The sequence below is a fragment of the Macaca mulatta genome, chromosome X, assembly GCF_049350105.2.
Source record: "Macaca mulatta isolate MMU2019108-1 chromosome X, T2T-MMU8v2.0, whole genome shotgun sequence".
NCBI lineage: Eukaryota > Metazoa > Chordata > Mammalia > Primates > Cercopithecidae > Macaca > Macaca mulatta.
Window position 1 is genome coordinate 49,433,924 of NC_133426.1, and position 19,062 is coordinate 49,452,985.

Genomic DNA, 19,062 nt, shown 5'->3' on the forward strand with positions numbered 1-19,062 from the left:
TATATATTGGTTTTCTATCCAGCAGCCTTGTGAAATATGCTTATGAACTCTAAAAGTTTATTTCTAGATCATTTTCAGTCTTCAACATACAGAAACATATCATCCTTCAATAAGAGCAATTTTATTTCTGCCATTTATTTTTCTTTGTCCTTTTGTATTATTTGGTGAGACGGGGTTTTGCCATGTTTCCCGTGCTGTTCTTGGACTCCTGAGTGCAAGTGATGCACCCGCCTTGCCTCCCACAGTGCTGGATTACAGGCATGGGCCTCCGCACCAGGACTGTTGCTGCCGTTGTAAAGACTTTTATTTCCTTTTCTGATTTTATGGCATTGCGCAGACCCACCTGTTCCATGGTGATAGTGGACATCCTTGTCTTATCCCTGATGAGAAACGGAAAACTTTCAACATTTCACTGTCATATTTACTGTCCTTTTTTTGTAGACGGACTTCTTCAGAGTAAGTCATTCCATTCTGTTCTAAATATGCTGAGCGTATTCATTTGAATCTATGTTGAGTTTCATCAAACAGTGCATCTATTTCGACCACAGCATTTTTTCCCATTCATCTGTTAATATAGTGAATTCGATTGATAAAATTGGATGTTTTTATGCTCAATTTTTAAAACTTGAGACAGGGTCTCACTCTGTCATCCAGGCTGGGGTGCAGTGGTGTTATCAGAGCTCACTGCAGCCTTGACCTCCTGGGCTGAAGCGATCCTCCCACCTCAGCCTCCTGAGTAGCTGTGAGTCTAGGTACATGCCACCATGCCCAGGTAATTTTTTGATGGCTTTTTCTTTGTTTTTTGTAGTTTTGAGATTTTCTGATGTTGCTCAGGCTGCTCTCGATGGAAGTCCTCAGCTCAGGTGTTCTGGCCAGCACAGCCTCCCAAAATACTAGGATTACAGGCGTGAGACTTGGCCTGATCAGGTTTTTCTTATATAGGGGTCTTATCTATATAAAGACTAAACTTACCTGTACCTTTGTGCAGGTGGGCAAAGACTTGCATGATGAAATTTATCACTCTGTTGATTTAAAGACAACTATCCTTGACTTACCAGTGTGTAAGTCCATGAGAGCATAATTATGTTGAAAGCATATATTGTTGGGTGTTGGGAACCCTGCAGTTTCCGCTGCTGTGGGAGCATGTCCTTGGAGGTACCTTTCGTCTGTTTTCTCAACTCCAAACATCTTAGGACCATGGGTTGTGACTGGTAGGACTATGTATCTTGCTAGTTTCAAGATGGAGTTGATTTTCACATGGTGCCACTCTGGCTGTCCCGTTTCCCTAATACTGTCACTTCTCCTTCTGTGATTCTGATTCTAAAAAGGATAGATACCGTTTTAGTATTTCTTTACAGGTCCTAGAGATTGTATTCATTTTTCTTTCAGTCTCTTTGTGTGACTTGTTCACATTGAACAATTTCCTTGTGGGGTAGGTTGCTATTGCTGTTTTTGCAGGTGGTCTACCTGTCTTTCCAGGCAGTCACCGTGGTTCTTGTCCCCATGGTGGGGCCAGGGCAAGAGAGGACCCTGGGTTTGTGTGTGTGTGTGTGTGTGTGTCGGGGTCGGTTCAGTTGAAAATCGAGTGAGTTTTGAGGGGAGCACTACTTGAGGTATTCGAGTCCCAGAAGCATAGGAAACAGCAAAGGGAGGTTGGATTCCATTATCCTCAGTGTGGATGGGAATCGGGGGTTTGGGGCATGGGGTTGGGAACGGCAGCCCGCCCAGGCCCACAGCCGCGCATGCTCTCTGGGCTCCCTTCTCAGTGCGCATGTTCACTGGGCGTCTTCCGCCCAGCCCGTTAGCCCACGTGAAGAACGCCAGGGAGCTGTGAGGCTGTGCGGTCTCGTTCTTGCCGTCCGGAGTCTTTTTCCCCTACTGAGATTCGTCTGGTAGGTCTGCAGGCCAGTCATAACGGGGGCTGAAGTGTGAGTGAGGGTGAAGAGGGCCTCGGGTGGGTCCGGTGGATCCCGCTTCCTGGTCTGTGGCCTCTGAGGGAGAAGGACCTCGAGGTCGTCCTCCTTCTCTTCTCAGGCTACCAGGCGACCATCGACTTTGTGGTCGTGAGGGGGCCTGGACAGGGAGGAAGGTGGTCCGCAGAGGGAAGGCGGTCAGGGGCTCAGGTGATGATGGGGTGAGTGCTGTTTGGGGGATGGAAGTCCCGAGGTGCCGAGAACCCCCGACGACACAGGGCAGATCCCGAATGGGGTGCCCGGTGGGGGTGAGGCAGTCGGTAAAGAAGGAACCTGGTACCTGGGAAGGCTACGGCCTGGTGAGCGCCCCCCAGCGGTGTGGAGTGTGGAGCGCCTGAGTGAGAAGCACTGCAAGGTCTCACGTCCGCCATGGAAGGTCCGGGAAAAGTGGGAAGGAGTGGGCGAGGCAGTGCGGTGCAACCAAACTTAATGTGAAAGGGGGTGAATGGCTCTAGGAAGCGGGAGTTGCCCAAAGCAGCCATCACGGGAATTGTGATTCACTAGTGTTTTCGTGGGGAGTCCGCTTGTGAAACTAAACCTCATCAGAAATGACCTCTATCTGCGGGGCACAGTGGTGCTCGCCTATAGTCTGAGTTACTCGGGACACAGAGGCGGGAGGATCCCTTGAGCAGGAGGTCGAGGCTGCAGTGAGCTGTGATTGCGCCCCTGCACTCCAGCCTGAGCAACACAGCGAGACCCCGCGTCCAAAAGAAATTTAGAAAAAAATGTCCTCTGCCTCTTGCCACACGCCTTAAGATGACTGCTCTGCCAGCTTGGCCAGCATAATTGGCTTTGTAGGCACTTAGAAAACGTACACACGTATGCTTCACTCTGGGACTTATTTTGAGAGTATTTTCAAAATTAAAACGACAAGTTAACATTGATCCATGGAAGAGATCGAATATAGCAGCCCTCTGGAGCGCATGTTCCCAATCACGGTTGTCTGTTTTCAGTGTGAAATATGAGTTGGCGAGGAAGATCGACCTACCGGCGTAGACCAAGACGCTATGTAGATCCTCCTGAAGTGATTGGGCCTATGCTGGTGAGCGCTTAAATATTAATTCGATGTTTTCTATTAGCAGAAATGAATTTTTGCGATAGTGTTGTTGCATTAGTATGGAAATGCTGAGAAACGTCTTTCCTGCTGATAAAACATGATTATGGCGTCTCATGAAGGAAACGTTGATTCTGGAGGATTTTTCGTTTTTCCTCTCGTGTTCTTCAGCTCTTGCCCATGACTTCTTTCTCATGCTTTGTTTGTTAATGACAGATCGTACACATGTATTCCAACACAGAGTATAATAGCTTCCAAAGTCCTTGTGCGTCACTTTTCTCACAGTAACCTCCCTGTGGGTAGAGTAACGTTCTTGGCCATAGAGAATAGAGTTGGAAAAATGTCTTTAGGCTTAGTTATGATCAGAAATAGCTATGTATTCTGTGTATATATGTAAAATTTTGTATCAATAGCAAAACTTGTTTTTTTTTCTTTATTTGCACACCCACACATATTCCCCAGCCCGAGCAGTTCAGTGATGAAGAAGTGGAACCACCAAAACCTGAAGAAGGGGAACCAGCAACTCAAAGTCAGGATCCTGCACCTGCTCAGGAGGGAGAGGATGAGGGAGCATCTGCAGGTCAAGGTGATGGAAAGGGAAGAAGAATGCCCGCTGGTGTGTGTGTCTGAGTGTGTGCGTGTGCATGTGTGTGTGTGTTATGCATTGTCACATAGCAGGAACAGGAGGAAAGAAATCAGTGGAAAGAATGCCTGAAATTGACTGGAAAAGCCAGGAGGCTATGTAGTTTGCAGCTTAGCTTAGGCAAATCCCTCACTGTGATAAAATTTCTCGACCTTATGAATGAGAGAATAGAGGTGCCGGGATTGACTGGTGAATACACAATTTGTACTTTGTTCCAAGGTTTGTGTCTTCCTATCATCTATGTTGCTATAAAGAAGGAAAGATTTTGCTGAAAATGCTTAAAACGCAAATGCTTTTCTGTAAGGTAGCTTAGTACTGGCCCAAGAAGAGACCCAGTTCAGAGGAGCAGGAGCAGCTCCAAAAACCGAGTCACTGAATGTTGGCCACCGTTTCCTTAGATTGATATTTTTATGGTACGTTTGATAAAAGCCGGATATACGAGGATACTGCCATACAGGTAGCTGGTTTAGTGATTTTCTAAGTGGCTTTTAGGAGGTGATTAAATCCTTTTATGGTTGGAAAAGCAGAAAAGGAGTTATCCTGGGATTAACATGAGATGGAAATCATTTCTCCGAGATAAAATGTTTTGAAAGGAAACATTTATGTAACTGAGGTCATGGATTATTCCAGGGATTCATTGTTAAAAGTTTCTAGAATATGACTGATAACAATGCCCATTACCTGCTGTCCACCCACTCCCTTATTCTCAGTGCGGGACAGTATATTTTGTGTGATTCACAAACAATGTTATATTTGGTGCTTTGTTCTTCACGGGGTTCATTTATGGAATATTACATTTGGGACCTTCGGACCTAAATATAACTTTGTTTGAAGAAAGTTAAGTTTCTGTTTATCCCAGTAGGTAATGGGTGTCATGACTGTAAGATTTTCCATAGTCCTCAAATCCATTCAGCTAATCATTCCTTCAGAAATTGACATTGTAATTGTAACTGAAATCCTATCCATGTTGTAGACTTCAGATTTCTTAGGTGATGCACACTGCTCTTGGTACTCTATGGCTGAATATAAGCATTATGCATGTCCTGTGGTTTATCCTCAGATTGTCATTTAGGAGAAAGGTCTCAAGCTGGGCTGAACGCCGTGCACTCATAGTCCCAGCTACTTAGGAGGCTGAGGTGAGAGGATCGCTTGAGCCCTGGCGTTCAAGCCCTGCCTGGGAAACATAGCGAGATCTCATCAGTAATAAACAAACAAACAAACAAGTAAATAAATAAAGGTTTCATGGTATAGGAAAACACAGATTCAAAGTTTGTGCCTAGTGGCTGGTAATGTTGCAGACATAACTCCTTAGTGAACTGTACCACTTAAAAAAAGACGGTAAGTTTGAGGATATGTGTATTTTTTTACCACAATTGAAAGAAAACCTCCTCTCTTCCTAAACTTCAGTGTAGTTGTCATATATTCTTTAAAATTTTTACTGTGTCTATATTCAAGACATAACATTTATAGAAAATTTGCAAGAATAGTACAACGAACTCATATACTTTTCACCTAGATTCACCAATTTTTAATAGCTTTCTCTCCGTAGGTTTTATATCTCTTCCCTCCCTCTCTAACCCGGCTGCCCACACACTCACACACACCCACACGCGGATATATGTTTACTGTTATCAATGCTGACTTGTTTAGATAAAGTTTCAGGTATCATGGTCCTTTCCCCTATGTACTCGAGGGTGTGTATATCGTCAGCACAAAGAAAAGTCATTTCTTGGATCATCACTGCAGAAAGATCAAAATCAGGAAATTTAACAATGAGAAAATGCAGTCATTTAATACACAGTGCATACTCAAATTTTGCCAGCTCCCCAGACAACTTCTTTCTTCCTTTCGTTATTCTTTGTTGAGACGGAGTCTCCCTCTGTTGCCCAGGTTGGAGTGCAGTAGTGCGATCTTGGCTCACTGCAACCTACACCTCCCAGGTTCTAGGGAATCTCACGCCTCAGCCTGCCGTGTAGCTGGGCCTACGGGCGCCGGCCACTGCTGTCTTGAACTTCTGACCTCACCTGATCTGCCCACCTTAGCATCCCAAAGTGTTTGGATTGCAGGCGTGAGACCCCACTCCCGGCCCAGATAATGTTATTGATAGGATTTCTTTTTCTGATCCAGAGTCCGGTTCAGGATCACGTCTTACCTGTGCTTTTCAGGTGTTTTTAGTTTCCTTTAATCTAGAATGTTTCCTTAATTTTTCTTTGTCATTCATGATACAGACATTTTTGAAGAGGATAGACCAGTTGGTTTGCAGAATGTTCTGCAGTTTGGGCTTTTTCGTGTATTTTTTAAAGACCTTTTTTCGACTCAGCGTTGATTGGTGGCTACTCAGGCCATAGGAGAGTCTGAGTGCTAGGAGTGTAAGTGCTGTGAGAGACAGGATTTCAGCCTTGAGTCATTTGATGAGGTAAGGACAATCAGAAGTAGAATAACAGAGAAGAGCAAAGGAGGCCACAACGTTGTCTGAGGGCAGTCTTCGGAAAGGAAGAGGGTAATATTTGGAACACCTTGTTTTCCTGTTTTCTGCTAACAGACTCCTGAAATAATGTTCCTGGGATTCTTGTCAACACATCTATTATTACAGTAGCTAAAGCTTTGATATAATAACTCAGAGAGCATGAGTATTATTTTCTTATTGACATTTTATATTTTACTGCTTAAATTGATATGTATTTTTTATTTTCAAGGGCCAGAGCCTGAAGCTGAGAGCCAGGAAGAGGTTCGCCCGACGCCCGATTATGAGCGTGAAGATGGTCCTGATGTCCAGGAGATGAGCCTGCCAAATCCAGAGGAGGTGAAAAGGCCTGAATAAGGTAGGCAATCCATTAGACATGCAGATCGTAGAGTGTCTGTTTCCACAGTATTGTATAATAATAATAATAGTTATTTTTTGAGACAGAGTCTCGCTCTGTCGACCAAGCTGGAGTGCAGTGGTCCCACCTCGGTCACTGGAACTTCAGCCTCCCGGGTTCAAGTCATTCTCCTGCGTGTGCCTCCCGAGTAGCCAGGCGTACAGACGTGCTCCACCGTTCCCAGCTAATTTTTGTATGTTTAGTATTGATGGGGTTTTGTTCCGTTGCACAGGTTGGTCCCGAACTCCTGGCCTCGGGTTATCCACGTGCCTCGCCTTTGAAATTTCCGGGATTACAGGCGAGAGCCATGGAGCCCGACCCAGCATTATATTTTTAATAGCAGAGAAGTAACAGTACTGCCTCTGTAATACTAGAGTTCTTATATAGAAAGGTTATTTGAAACGTAGTTCAGGCCCCAGCACCCGACTGATAGGCTGTCAGATATAGAAACAAACTGAGTCAAAGCCATGTTGAATGAAGATTTGAGTCTAAATCCTTGAACCAATAGCTCATAATTTTCAGATGCTTTTGTAAAGATCTGCTTTTAACAAATACATAACACATTTGTAACACCCATCACTTGGTGTGAAAAATGCCGAAGCACTGATGCGGGTTCTAATACCAGCTCTTACAGCCTTGGCGAGATGCTGAGTGAGTCCTTTCACTTCTAAACCTGTCTTTGGTTCTTATGAAAATAGTGAGTTGAAGTCAGAGATTTTAAAACCATTTTCCCTTCTGGTTCTTTCATACTCTGATCCTGTTGTATAGAATGCATGGGATACAGAGATCATCTGCTTCGCATGATGTGTTGATCCCAAATCATGAAACCCTGGCCTGAGTCATCTGAAAATCTCTAAATTGAGATTTCATTGCTACTAAGAAAGTGAGCGGTCACTCTGCTTCATCTTAGTTTTTCCGTGTGGAGAGCTGAATACCTATCGTAGTATCTTGTCAAATTGTGAATTCTCCCTCCTCTTTGTTTGTTTGAGACAGAGTCTCAGTCTGTCACCCAGGCTGGAGTACAGTGGTGTGATTTCAGCTCACTGCAACCTCTGGCTCCCTGGCTAAAGCAGTCCTCCCACCTCAGCCTCCTGAGTGGCTGAAAGCCACCGTGCCTAAGTTGTTTTTTTTTTTTTTTCTGTTAAATTAAAAAAAAATTTTTTTTTGTCGAGATGAGGTCTCACTATGTTGCCCAGGCTGGGATTCTCTGGCTTTTAATGAACAATTGCTTTTAAAATCTTTCCTCACCGAAACCTTGAGTGATGAAATTATCAACTGGCGAGAGACCGGTTAGTTCCTATCCTCTGTGGCATGTAGGTCAGTGATGCTCAGCATGGGTGTGAGTAAGATGCCTGTGCTATGCATGCTCCCTGCCGCAGTGTCAGTCTTCATGCGCCAGCATTTCTAATAAGACTGTCGACACATATACGATATAATCATCTCTCCCTATATCAAATGTTACATGTAAGTTTCAGCTTTAGAGACATGGATTGATCAGATTTAAATTTGAAAGACCATGACTTTAGTACTTCCTGACTAATCAACTGAAGTATGTTTTGCACATGTGTTTTCCAAATTGCTGACTGTGAATTGTAAGTGCTTCTGAATTGAAAGGAAGCACTGGATGTTTAGGGAAGACATTACCTTTAAATTCTGCAGGTCTGTCCTCAAAGTGTATAGAGAGGTTTAATCGGATGTAAGACACAAGATCACCCTTAGTGTTGTGTTTCTAGTCCATTTCATAAAACCCAAACTGTAGTGTGTTTTGTATGCCTTTAGGGTCATTTAAATAATCTGTTGCTACGTCATGTTCCCAATTGTTATGTTTCTGTTACAGGTGAAAAGCAATGACAGTGTTAAAAGAAGACACGCTGAAGTGATGCAGGCTGCTCCTATATTGGAAATTTGTTCATTACAATTCTCCCAATAAAGCTTTACAGCCCTCTGCAAAGAAGTCTTGCGCATCTTTTGTGAACTTTATTTCTAGCTTTTTGATGCTGTGAGACATGTATCATTCTTTGAAATGTTATATTCCAACTGTTTGAGCTGGTATGTGGACACATCATTCTTTTTTCTTTCTTTCATTTTTCTCTTTGGCGACGGAGTCTTGCTGTGTCACCCAGGCTGGAGTGCAGTGGTGCGATCTCTGCTCACTGCTTGAATTGCAGAGATTCAAGCAATTCTCTGCCTCAGCCTCCCAAGTAGCTGGGATTACAGGCGCCGACCAGCACTCCCGGCTAAGTTTTGTATTTTTAGTAGAGATGGGGTTTCACCGTCTTGGCCAGGGTGCTCTTGAATTCCTGACCTCGTGATTCACCCGCCTCGGCCTCCCAAAGTGCTGGGATTAGAGGCGTGAGCCACCGCGCCTGGCGGAGAGATAATTCTTATATATTGGATTTCTATCCAGCAGCCTTGTGAAATATGCTTATGAATTCTAAAAGTTTATTTCTAGATCATTTTCAGTCTTCAACATACAGAAACATACCATCCTTCAATAAGAGCAATTTTGTTTCTGCCATTTATTTTTCTTTTTCCTTTTGTATTGTTTGTAGAGACGGGGTTTTGCCATGTTTCCCGTGCTGTTCGTGGACTCCTGAGTGCAAGTGATGCACCCGCCTTGCCTCCCACAGTGCTGGGATTACAGGTGTGGGCCTCTGCGCCAGGCCTGTTGCTGCCATTGTAAAGAGTTTTATTTCCTTTACTGATTTTATTGCATTGCGCAGACTCACCTGTTACCATGGTGATAGTGGACATCCTTGTCTTATCCCTGATGAGAAACGGAAAACTTTCAACATTTCACCGTCTTATTTACTGTCCTTTTTTTGTAGACGGACTTCTTCAGAGTAAGTCATTCCATTCTGTTCTAAATATGCTGAGCGTATTCATTTGAATCTATGTTGAGTTTCATCAAACAATGCATCTATTTCGATGACCACAGCATTTTTTCCCATTCATCTGTTAATATAGTGAATTCGATTGATAAAATTGGATGTTTTTATGTTCAATTTTAAAAACTTGAGACAGGGTCTCACTCTGTCATCCACGCTGGGGTGCAGTGGTGTTATCAAAGCTCACTGCAGCCTTGACCTCCTGGGCTGAAGCGATCCTCCCACCTCAGCCTCCTGAGTAGCTGTGAGTCTAGGTACATGCCACCACGCCCAGGTAATTTTTTAACGGCTTATTCTTTGTTTTTTGTAGTGATGAGATTTTCTGATGTTGCTCAGGCTGGTCTCGATGGAAGTCCTGAGCCCAGGTGTTCTGGCCAGCACAGCCTCCCAAAATACTAGGATTACAGGCGTGAGACTTGGCCTGATTATGTTTTTCTTATATAGGGGTCTTATCTATATAAAGACTAAACTTATCTGTACCTTTGTGCAGGTGGACAAAGACTTGCATGATGAAATTTATCATTCTGTTGATTTAAAGACAACTATCCTTGACTTACCAGTGTATAAGTCCACGAAAGCATAATTATGTTGAAAGCATATGTTGCTTTGGGTGTTGGGAACCCTGCAGTTTCTGCTGCTGTGGGGGCATATCCGTGGAGGTACCTTTCGTCTGTTTTTTCAACTCCAAACATCTTAGGACCATGGGTTGTGACTGGTAGGACTATGTATCTTTCTAGTTTCAAGACGGAGTTGATTTTCACATGGTGCCACTCTGGCTGTCCCGTTTCCCTAATACTGTCACTTCTCCTTCTGTGATTTTGGTGCTACAAATGATAGCTATCGTTTTAGTATTTCTTTACAGGTCCTAGAGATTGTATTCATTTTTCTTTCAGTCTCTTTCTGTGACTTGTTCACATTGAACAATTTCCTTGTGGGGTAGGTTGCTATTGCTGTTTTTGCAGGTGGTCTACCTGTCTTCCCAGGCAGTCACCATGGTTCTTGTCCCCATGATGGGGCCAGGGCAAGAGAGGACCCTGGGGTGGGGGGGTGGTGTGAGTGTGTCGGGGTCGGTTCAGTTGAAAATCGAGTGAGTTTTGAGGGGAGCACTACTTGAGGTATTTGAGTCCCAGAAGCATAGAAAACAGCAAAGGGAGGTTGGATTCCATTATCCTCAGTGTGGATGGGAATCGGGGGGTTTGGGGCATTGGGCTGGTAACGGCAGCCCGCGAGGGCCCACAGCCGCGCATGCTCCCTGGGCCCCCGTCTCAGTGCGCATGTTCACTGGGCGTCTTCCGCCCGGCCCGTTAGCCCACGTGAAGAACGCCAGGAAGCTGTGAGGCTGTGCGCTCTCGTTCCTGCCGTCCGGTCTCTTTTTCCCCTACTGAGATTCGTCTGGTAGGTCTGCAGGCCAGTCATCCCGGGGGCTGAAGTGTGAGTGAGGGTGAAGAGGGCCTCGGGTGGGTCCGGTGGATCCCGCTTCCTGGTCTGTGGACTCTGAGGGAGAAGGGCCTCGAGGTCGTCCTCCTCTTCTCACGCTGCTAGGCCACCATCGACTTTGTGGTCGTGAGGGGGCCTGGACAGGGAGGAAGGTGGGCCACGGAGGGAAGGCAGTCAGGGGCTCAGGTGAAGATGGGGTGAGTGCTGTTTGGGGGATGGAAGTCCCGAGGTGCCGAGAACCCCTGACGACACACGGCAGATCCCTCAACGGGGTGCCCGGTGGGGGTGAGGCGGTCGGTAAAGAAGGAACCTGGCACCTGGGAAGGCTACGGCCTGGTGAGCGCCCCGCAGTGGTGTGGAGTGTGGAGCGTCCGAGTGAGAAGCACCTCAAGGTCTCACGTCCGCCATGGAAAGTCTGGGAAAAGTTGGAAGGAGTGGGCGAGGCAGTGCTGTGCAACCAAACTTGATGTGAGAGGGGGTGAATGGCTCTAGGAAGCGGGAGTGTGCCCAAAGCAGCCATCATGGGAATTGTGATTCACTAGTGTTTTCGTGGGGAGTCCACTTGTGAAACTAAACCTCATCAGAAATGACCTGTATCTGCGGGGCACAGTGGCGCTCGCCTATAGTCCGAGTTACTTGGGACACAGAGGCGGGAGGATCCCTTGAGCAGGAGGTCGAGGCTGCAGTGAGCTGTGATCGCGCCTCTGCACTCCAGCCTGAGCAACACAGCGAGACCCCGCATCCGAAGGAAATTTAGAAAAAAAGGTCCTCTGCCTCTTGCCACACGCCTTAAGATGCCTGCTCTGCCAGCTTGGCCAGCATAAATGGCTTTGTAGGCACTTAGAAAACGTACACACGTATGCTTCACTCTGGGACTTATTTTGAGAGTATTTTCAAAATTAAAACGACAAGTTAACATTGATCCATGGAAGTGATGGAATATAGCAGGCCTCTGGAGCGCATGTTCCCAATCACGGTTGTCTGTTTTCAGTGTGAAATATGAGTTGGCGAGGAAGATCGACCTACCGGCGTAGACCAAGACGCTATGTAGAGCCTCCTGAAATGATTGGGCCTATGCTGGTGAGCGCTTAAATGTTAATTCGACGTTTTCTGTTAGCAGAAATTAATTTTTGCGATAGTGTTGTTGCATTAGTATGGAAATGCTGAGAAACGTCTTTCCTGCTGATAAAACATGATTATGGCGTCTCATGAAGGAAACGTTGATTCTGGAGGATTTTTTTGTTTTTCCTCTCGTGTTCTTCAGCTTTTGCCCATGACTTCTTTCTCATGCTTTGTTTGTTAATGACAGATCGTACACATGTATTCCAACACAGAGTATAATAGCTTCCAAAGTCCTTGTGCGTCACTTTTCTCACAGTAACCTCCCTGTGGGTAGAGTAACGTTCTTGGCCATGGAGAATAGAGTTGGAGAAATGTCTTTAGGCTTAGTTATGATCAGAAACAGCTATGTATTTTGTGTATATATGTAAAATTTTGTATCAATAGCAAAACTTGGTTTTTTTTCTTTATTTGCATACCCACACATATTCCCCAGCCCGAGCAGTTCAGTGATGAAGAAGTGGAACCACCAAAACCTGAAGAAGGGGAACCAGCAACTCAAAGTCAGGATCCTGCACCTGCTCAGGAGGGAGAGGATGAGGGAGCATCTGCAGGTCAAGGTGATGGAAAGGGAGGAAGAATGCCCGCTTGTGTGCCCGTGTGTGTGCGTGTGCGTGTGTGCATGTGTGTGTGTGTTATGCATTGTCACATAGCAGGAACAGGAGGAAAGAAATCAATGGAAAGAATGCCTGAATTTGACTGGAAAAGTCAGGAGGCTATGTAGTTTGCAGCTTAGCTTAGGTAAATCCCTCACTATGATAAAATTTCTCGACTTTATAAATGAGAGAATAGAGGTGCCGGGATTGTGTTTTATCCGAGAACCCTTGACTGGTGAATACACAATTTATACTTTTTTCCAAGTTTGTGTCTTCCTATCATCTGTGTTGCTATACAGAAGGAAATGATTTTGCTGAAAATGCTTAAAACTCAAATGCTTTCCTGTAAGGTAGCTTGGTACTGGCCTAAGAAGAGACCCAGTTCAGAGGAGCAGGAGCAGCTCCAAAAACCGAGTCACTGAATGTTGGCCACCGTTGCCTTCGATTGATATTTTTATATGGTACGTTCGATAAAAGCTGGATAAACAAGGGTACTGCCATACAGGTAGCTGCTTTAGTGATTTTCTAAGTGGCTTTTTGGAGGTGATTAAATCCTTTTATGGTTGGAAAAGCAGAAAAGGAGTTATCCTGGGATTAACATGAGATGGAAATCATTTCTGCGAGATAAAATGTTTTGAAAGGAAACGTTTATGTAACCGAGGTCATGGATTATTCCAGGGATTCGTTGTTAAAAGTTTCTAGAATATGACTGATAACAATGCCCATTACTTGCTGTCCACCCACTCCCTTATTCTCAGTGCGGGACAGTATATTTTGTGTGATTCACAAACAATGTTATATTTGGTGCTTTGTTCTTCACGGGGTTCATTTGTGGGATAATACATTTGGGACCTTCGGACCTAAATATAACTTTGTTTGAACAAAGTTAAGTTTCTGTTTACCCCAGTAGGTAATGGGTGTCGTGACTGTAAGATTTTCCATAGTCCTCAAATCCATTCAGCTAATAAATCCTTCAGAAATTGACATTGTAATTGTAACTGAAATCCTATCCATGTTGTAGACTTCAGATTTCTTAGGTGATGCATAGTGCTCTTGGTAGTCTACGGCTGAATATAAGCGTTATGCATGTCCTGTGGTTTATCCTCAGATTGTCATTTAGGAGAAAGGTCTCAAGCTGGGCTGAATGCCGTGCACTCATAGTCCTAGCTACTTGGGAGGATGAGGTGAGAGGATCGCTTGAGCCCTGGCGTTTAAGCCCAGCCTGGGAAACACAGCAAGACCTCATTGCTAATAAACAAACAAAGAAGTAAATAAATAAAGGTTTCATGGTATAGGAAAACACAGATTCAAAGTTTGTGCCTAGTGGCTGGTAATGTTGGAGACATAACTCCTTAGTGAACCGTACCACTTAAAAATAGTTAAGACGGCAAATTTGATGATATGTGTGTTTTTTACCACAATTAAAAGAAAACCTCCTCTCTTCCTAAACTTCAGTGTAGTTGTCATATATTCTTTAAAAGTTTTACTGTGTCTATATTCAAGACGAAACATTTATAGAAAATTTGCAAGAATAGTACAACGAACTCATATACTTTTCACCTAGATTCACCAGTTGTTAATAGCTTTCTCTCCGTAGGTTTCATATCTCTTCCCTCCCTCTCTTACCCGTCTGCCCCCACACTCGCACACACCCACACACGGATATATGTTTACTATTATTAATGCTGACTTGTTTAGATAAAGTTTCAGGTATCATGGTCCTTTCCCCTATGTACTCGAGGGTGTGTATATCGTCAGCACAAAGAGAAAGTCATTTCTTGGATCATCACTGCAGAAAGATCAAAATCAGGAAATTTAACAATGAGAAAATGCAGTCATTTAATACACAGTGGATACTCAAATTTTGCCAGCTCCCCAGACAACTTCTTTCTTCCTTTCGTTATTCTTTGTTGAGACGGAGTCTCCCTCTGTTGCCCAGGTTGGAGTGCAGTAGTGCGATCTTGGCTCACTGCAACCTACACCTCCCAGGTTCTAGGGAATCTCACGCCTCAGCCTGCCGTGTAGCTGGGCCTACGGGCGCCTGCCACTGGGGTCTTCAACTCCTGACCTCACCTGATCTGCCCACCTTGGCATCCCAAAGTGTTTAGATTGCAGGCGTGAGACCCCACTCCGGGCCCAGATAATGTTATTGATAGGATTTCTTTTTCTGATCCAGAGTCCTGTTCAGGATCACGTCTTGCATGTGCTTTTCAGGTGTTTTTAGTTTCCTTTAATCTGGAATGTTTCCTTAATTTTTCTTTGTCATTCATGATACGGACATTTTTGAAGAGGATAGACCAGTTGGTTTGCAGAATGTTCTGCAGTTTGGGCTTTTTCGTGTATTTTTTAAAGACCTTTTTTCGACTCAGCGTTGATTGGTGGCTACTCAGGCCATAGGAGAGTCTGAGTGCTAGGAGTGTAAGTGCTGTGAGAGACAGGATTTCAGCCTTGAGTCATTTGATGAGGTAAGGACAATCAGAAGTAGAATAACAGAGAAGAGCAAAGGAGGCCACAACGTTGTCTGAGGGCAGTCTTCGGAAAGGAAGAGGGTAATATTTGGAACACCTTGTTTTCCTGTTTTCTGCTAACAGACTCCTGAAATAATGTTCCTGGGATTCTTGTCAACACATCTATTATTACAGTAGCTAAAGCTTTGATAAAATAACACCGAGAGCATGAGTATTATTTTCTTATTGACGTTTTGTATTTTACTGCTTAAATTGATATGTATTTTTTATTTTCAAGGGCCAGAGCCTGAAGCTGAGAGCCAGGAAGAGGTTCGCCCGACGCCCGATTATGAGCGTGAAGATGGTCCTGATGTCCAGGAGATGAGCCTGCCAAATCCAGAGGAGGTGAAAAGGCCTGAATAAGGTAGGCAATCCATTAGACATGCAGATCGTAGAGTGTCTGTTTCCACAGTATTGTATAATAATAATAATAGTTATTTTTTGAGTCAGAGTCTCGCTCTGTCGCCCTGGCTGGAGTACAGTGGTCCCACCTCGGTCACTGGAACTTCAGCCTCCCGGGTTCAAGTCATTCTCCTGCGTGTGCCTCCCGAGTAGCCAGGCTTACAGACGTGCTCCACCGTTCCCAGCTAATTTTTGTATGTTTAGTATTGATGGGGTTTTGTTCCGTTGCACAGGTTGGTCCCGAACTCCTGGCCTCGGGTTATCCACGTGCCTCGCCTTTGAAATTTCCGGGATTACAGGCGAGAGCCATGGAGCCCGACCCAGCATTATATTTTTAATAGCAGAGAGGTAACAGTACTGCCTCTGTAATACTAGAGTTCTTATATAGAAAGGTTATTTGAAACGTAGTTCAGGCCCCAGCACCCGACTGATAGGCTGTCAGATATAGAAACAAACTGAGTCAAAGCCATGTTGAATGAAGATTTGAGTCTAAATCCTTGAACCAATAGCTCATAATTTTCAGATGCTTTTGTAATGATCTGCTTTTAACAAATACATAACACATTTGTAACACCCATCACTTGGTGTGAAAAATGCCAAAGCACTGATGCGGTTTCTAATACCAGCTCTTACAGCCTTGGCGAGATGCTGAGTGAGTCCTTTCACTTCTAAACCTGTCTTTGGTTCTTATGAAAATAGTGAGTTGAAGTCAGAGATTTTAAAACCATTTTCCCGGCCGGGAGCGGTGGCTCAAGCCTGTAATCCCAGCACTTTGGGAGGCCGAGACAGGCGGATCATGAGGTCAGGAGATCAAGACCATCCTGGCTAACATGGTGAAACCCCGTCTCTACTAAAAAATACAAAAATCTAGCCGGGTGAGGTGGCGGGCGCCTGTAGTCCTAGCTACTCAGGGGGCTGAGGCAGGAGAATGGCGTAAACCCGGAAGGAGGAGCTTGTAGTGAGCTGAGATCAGGCCACTGCCCTTCAGCCTGGGCGACAGAGGGAGACTCCGTCTCAAAAAAAAAAAAAATTAAAACCATTTTCCCTTCTGGTTCTTTCATACTCTGATCCTGTTGCATAGAATGCATGGGATACAGAGATCATCTGGTTCGCATGATGTGTTGATCCCATATCATGAAACCCTGGCCTGAGTCATCTGAAAATCTCTAAATTGAGATTTCATTGCTACTAAGAAAGTGAGCGGTCACTCTGCTTCATCCTAGTTTTTCCGTGTGGAGAGCTGAATACCTATCGTAGTATCTTGTCAAATTGTGAATTCTCCCTCCTCTTTGTTTGTTTGTTTGTTTGAGACAGAGTCTCAGTCTGGAGTACAGTGGTGTGATTTCAGCTCACTGCAACCTCTGGCTCCCTGGCTAAAGCAGTCCTCCCACCTCAGCCTCTTGAGTGGCTGAAAGTACATGCACAAGCCCACAAGCCACCGTGCCTAAGTTATTTATTAATTTTTTTAAAAAAATTTTTTTAAACTTTTTTTTTTTTTGTCGAGATGAGGTCTCACTATGCTGCCCAGGCTGGGATTGTCTGGCTTTTAATGAACAATTGCGTTTAAAATCTTTCCTCACGGAAACCTTGAGTGACAGAGTTATCAACTGGTGAGAGACCGGTTAGTTCCTATCATGTGTGGCATGTAGGTCAGTGATGCTCAGCATGGGTGTGAGTAAGATGTCTGTGCTATGCACGCTGCCTGCCGCACTGTCTTCATGAGCCAGTATTTCTAATAAGACTGTCGACTCATATGTGATATAATCATCTCTCACCATATCAAATGTTACATGTAAGTTTCAGCTTTAGAGACATGGATTGATCAGATTTAAAGTTGAAAGACCATGACTTTAGTACTTCCTGACTAATCAACTGAAATATGTTTTACACCTGTGTTTTCCAAATTGCTGACTGTGAATTGTAAGTGCTTCTGAATTGAAAGGAAGCACTGGATGTTTAGGGAAGAAATTACCTTTAAATTCTGCACGTCCGTCCTCAAAGTGTATAGAGAGGTTTAATTTGATGTAAGACACAGGATCACCCTTAGTGTTCTGTTTCTAGTCCATTTAATAAAACCCAAAGTGTAGTGTATTTTGTATGTCTTTAGGGGCATTTAAATAATTTGTTGCTAAGTCATGTTCCCAATTGTTATGTTTCTGTTACAGGTGAAAAGCAATGACAGTGTTAAAAGAAGACACGCTGAAATGATGCAGGCTGCTCCTATGTTGGAAATTTGTTCATTAGAATTCTCCCAATAAAGCTTTACAGCCCTCTGCAAAGAAATCTTGCGCATCTTTTGTGAACTTTATTTCTAGCTTTTTGATGCTGTGAGACATGTATCATTCTTTGAAATGTTATATTCTAACTGTTTGAGCTGGTATGTAGACACATCATTCTTTTTTCTTTCTTTCATTTTTCTCTTTGGCGACGGAGTCTCGCTGTGTCACCCAGGCTGGAGTGCAGTGGCGCAATCTCTGCTCACTGCCACCCCCGCCTCCCGGATTCAAGCAATTCTCTGCCTCAGCCTCCCGAGTAGCTGGGATTACAGGCGTCCACCATCACGCCCCGCTAAGTTTTGTATTTTTAGTAGAGATGGGGTTTCACCATCTTGGCCAGGGTGCTCTTGAATTCCTGACCTCGTGATTCACCCGCCTCGGCCTCCCAAAGTGCTGGGATTACAGGCGTGAGCCACCATGCCCGGCAGAGACATAATTCTTATATATTGGTTTTCTATCCAGCAGCCTTGTGAAATATGCTTATGATTTCTAAAAGTTTACTTCTGGATCATTTTCAGTCTTCAACATACGGAAACATATCATCCTTCAATAAGAGCAATTTTGTTTCTGCCATTTATTTTTCTTTGTCCTTTTGTATTGTTTGTAGAGATGGGGTTTTGCCATGTTTCCCGTGCTGTTCTTGGACTCCTGAGTGCAAGTGATGCACCCGCCTTGCCTCCCACAGTGCTGGGATTACAGGCATGGGCCTCTGCACCAGGACTGTTGCAGCCGTTGTAAAGAGTTTTATTTCCTTTTCTGATTATATGGCATTGCGCAGACCCACCTGTTACCATGGTGATAGTGGACATCCTTGTCTTATCCCTGATGAGAAACGGAAAACTTTCAACATTTCACCGTCATATTTCCTGTCCTTTTTTTGTAGATGGACTTCTTCAGAGTAAGTCATTCCATTCTGTTCTAAATATGCTAAGCATATTCATTTGAATCTATGTTGAGTTTCATCAAACAGTGCATCTATTTTGATTACCACAGCATTTTTTCCCATTCATCTATTAATATCAGGAATTAGATTGCTAAATTTATGGTTCACATTGTATTTTTAAAACTTCATTCATTTTTATTTTGTATTTTTATAACTCCAAAAACCGTGTTGCTGAATGTTGGCTACCATTTCCCTCCATCACCCAGGCTAGAGTGCGGTGGTGTTGTCAGAGCTAACTGCAGCCTTGACTTCCTGGGCTCAAGTGATCCTCCCGCCTCCGCCTCCTGATTAGCTGTGACTATAGGTACATGCCAGTATGCCTAGCTCATTTTTCTATGATTTTTTTTTGTTTTGTAGTGATGA

General features: G+C 44.2%; 2 protein-coding genes across 3 annotated transcripts; both read left to right on the forward strand.

The window, feature by feature from the left end:
- Window positions 1-1,779: 1,779 nt before the first annotated feature.
- LOC114674955 (G antigen 10-like) lies at window positions 1,780-8,482 on the forward strand. 2 transcript variants are annotated; one of them, XM_028842213.2, is made up of 5 exons: window positions 1,780-1,892; window positions 2,927-3,015; window positions 3,490-3,643; window positions 6,367-6,492; window positions 8,369-8,482. In XM_028842213.2, the coding sequence occupies exons 2-4, from the start codon at window positions 2,935-2,937 to the stop codon at window positions 6,489-6,491; spliced, it is 360 nt and encodes a 119-aa protein (XP_028698046.1). In that variant the 5' UTR covers window positions 1,780-1,892; window positions 2,927-2,934; the 3' UTR covers window position 6,492; window positions 8,369-8,482. The 2 variants fall into 2 exon arrangements, with proteins under 2 accessions (XP_028698046.1, XP_028698047.1); XM_028842214.2 differs by having other exon boundaries at window positions 3,490-3,613.
- Window positions 8,483-10,678: 2,196 nt separating this feature from the next.
- Window positions 10,679-17,763, forward strand: LOC713313 (G antigen 10). Its single transcript, XM_028842215.2, has 5 exons — window positions 10,679-10,814; window positions 11,848-11,936; window positions 12,412-12,535; window positions 15,317-15,442; window positions 17,646-17,763. The coding sequence occupies exons 2-4, from the start codon at window positions 11,856-11,858 to the stop codon at window positions 15,439-15,441; spliced, it is 330 nt and encodes a 109-aa protein (XP_028698048.2). The 5' UTR covers window positions 10,679-10,814; window positions 11,848-11,855; the 3' UTR covers window position 15,442; window positions 17,646-17,763.
- Window positions 17,764-19,062: the final 1,299 nt, after the last annotated feature.

Bases quoted from the DNA above. Each gene is read 5' to 3' on its own strand.
- LOC713313 (XM_028842215.2), top strand. From the start codon at position 11,856: ATGAGTTGGCGAGGAAGATCGACCTACCGGCGTAGACCAAGACGCTAT. The intron at 11,937-12,411 runs GTGAGCGCTTAA...CATATTCCCCAG, and splicing joins AAATGATTGGGCCTATGCTG to CCCGAGCAGTTCAGTGATGA. The intron at 12,536-15,316 runs GTGATGGAAAGG...TTTATTTTCAAG, and splicing joins GGGAGCATCTGCAGGTCAAG to GGCCAGAGCCTGAAGCTGAG.
- LOC114674955 (XM_028842213.2), top strand. From the start codon at position 2,935: ATGAGTTGGCGAGGAAGATCGACCTACCGGCGTAGACCAAGACGCTAT. The intron at 3,016-3,489 runs GTGAGCGCTTAA...CATATTCCCCAG, and splicing joins AAGTGATTGGGCCTATGCTG to CCCGAGCAGTTCAGTGATGA. The intron at 3,644-6,366 runs GTGTGTGTGTCT...TTTATTTTCAAG, and splicing joins GGGAAGAAGAATGCCCGCTG to GGCCAGAGCCTGAAGCTGAG.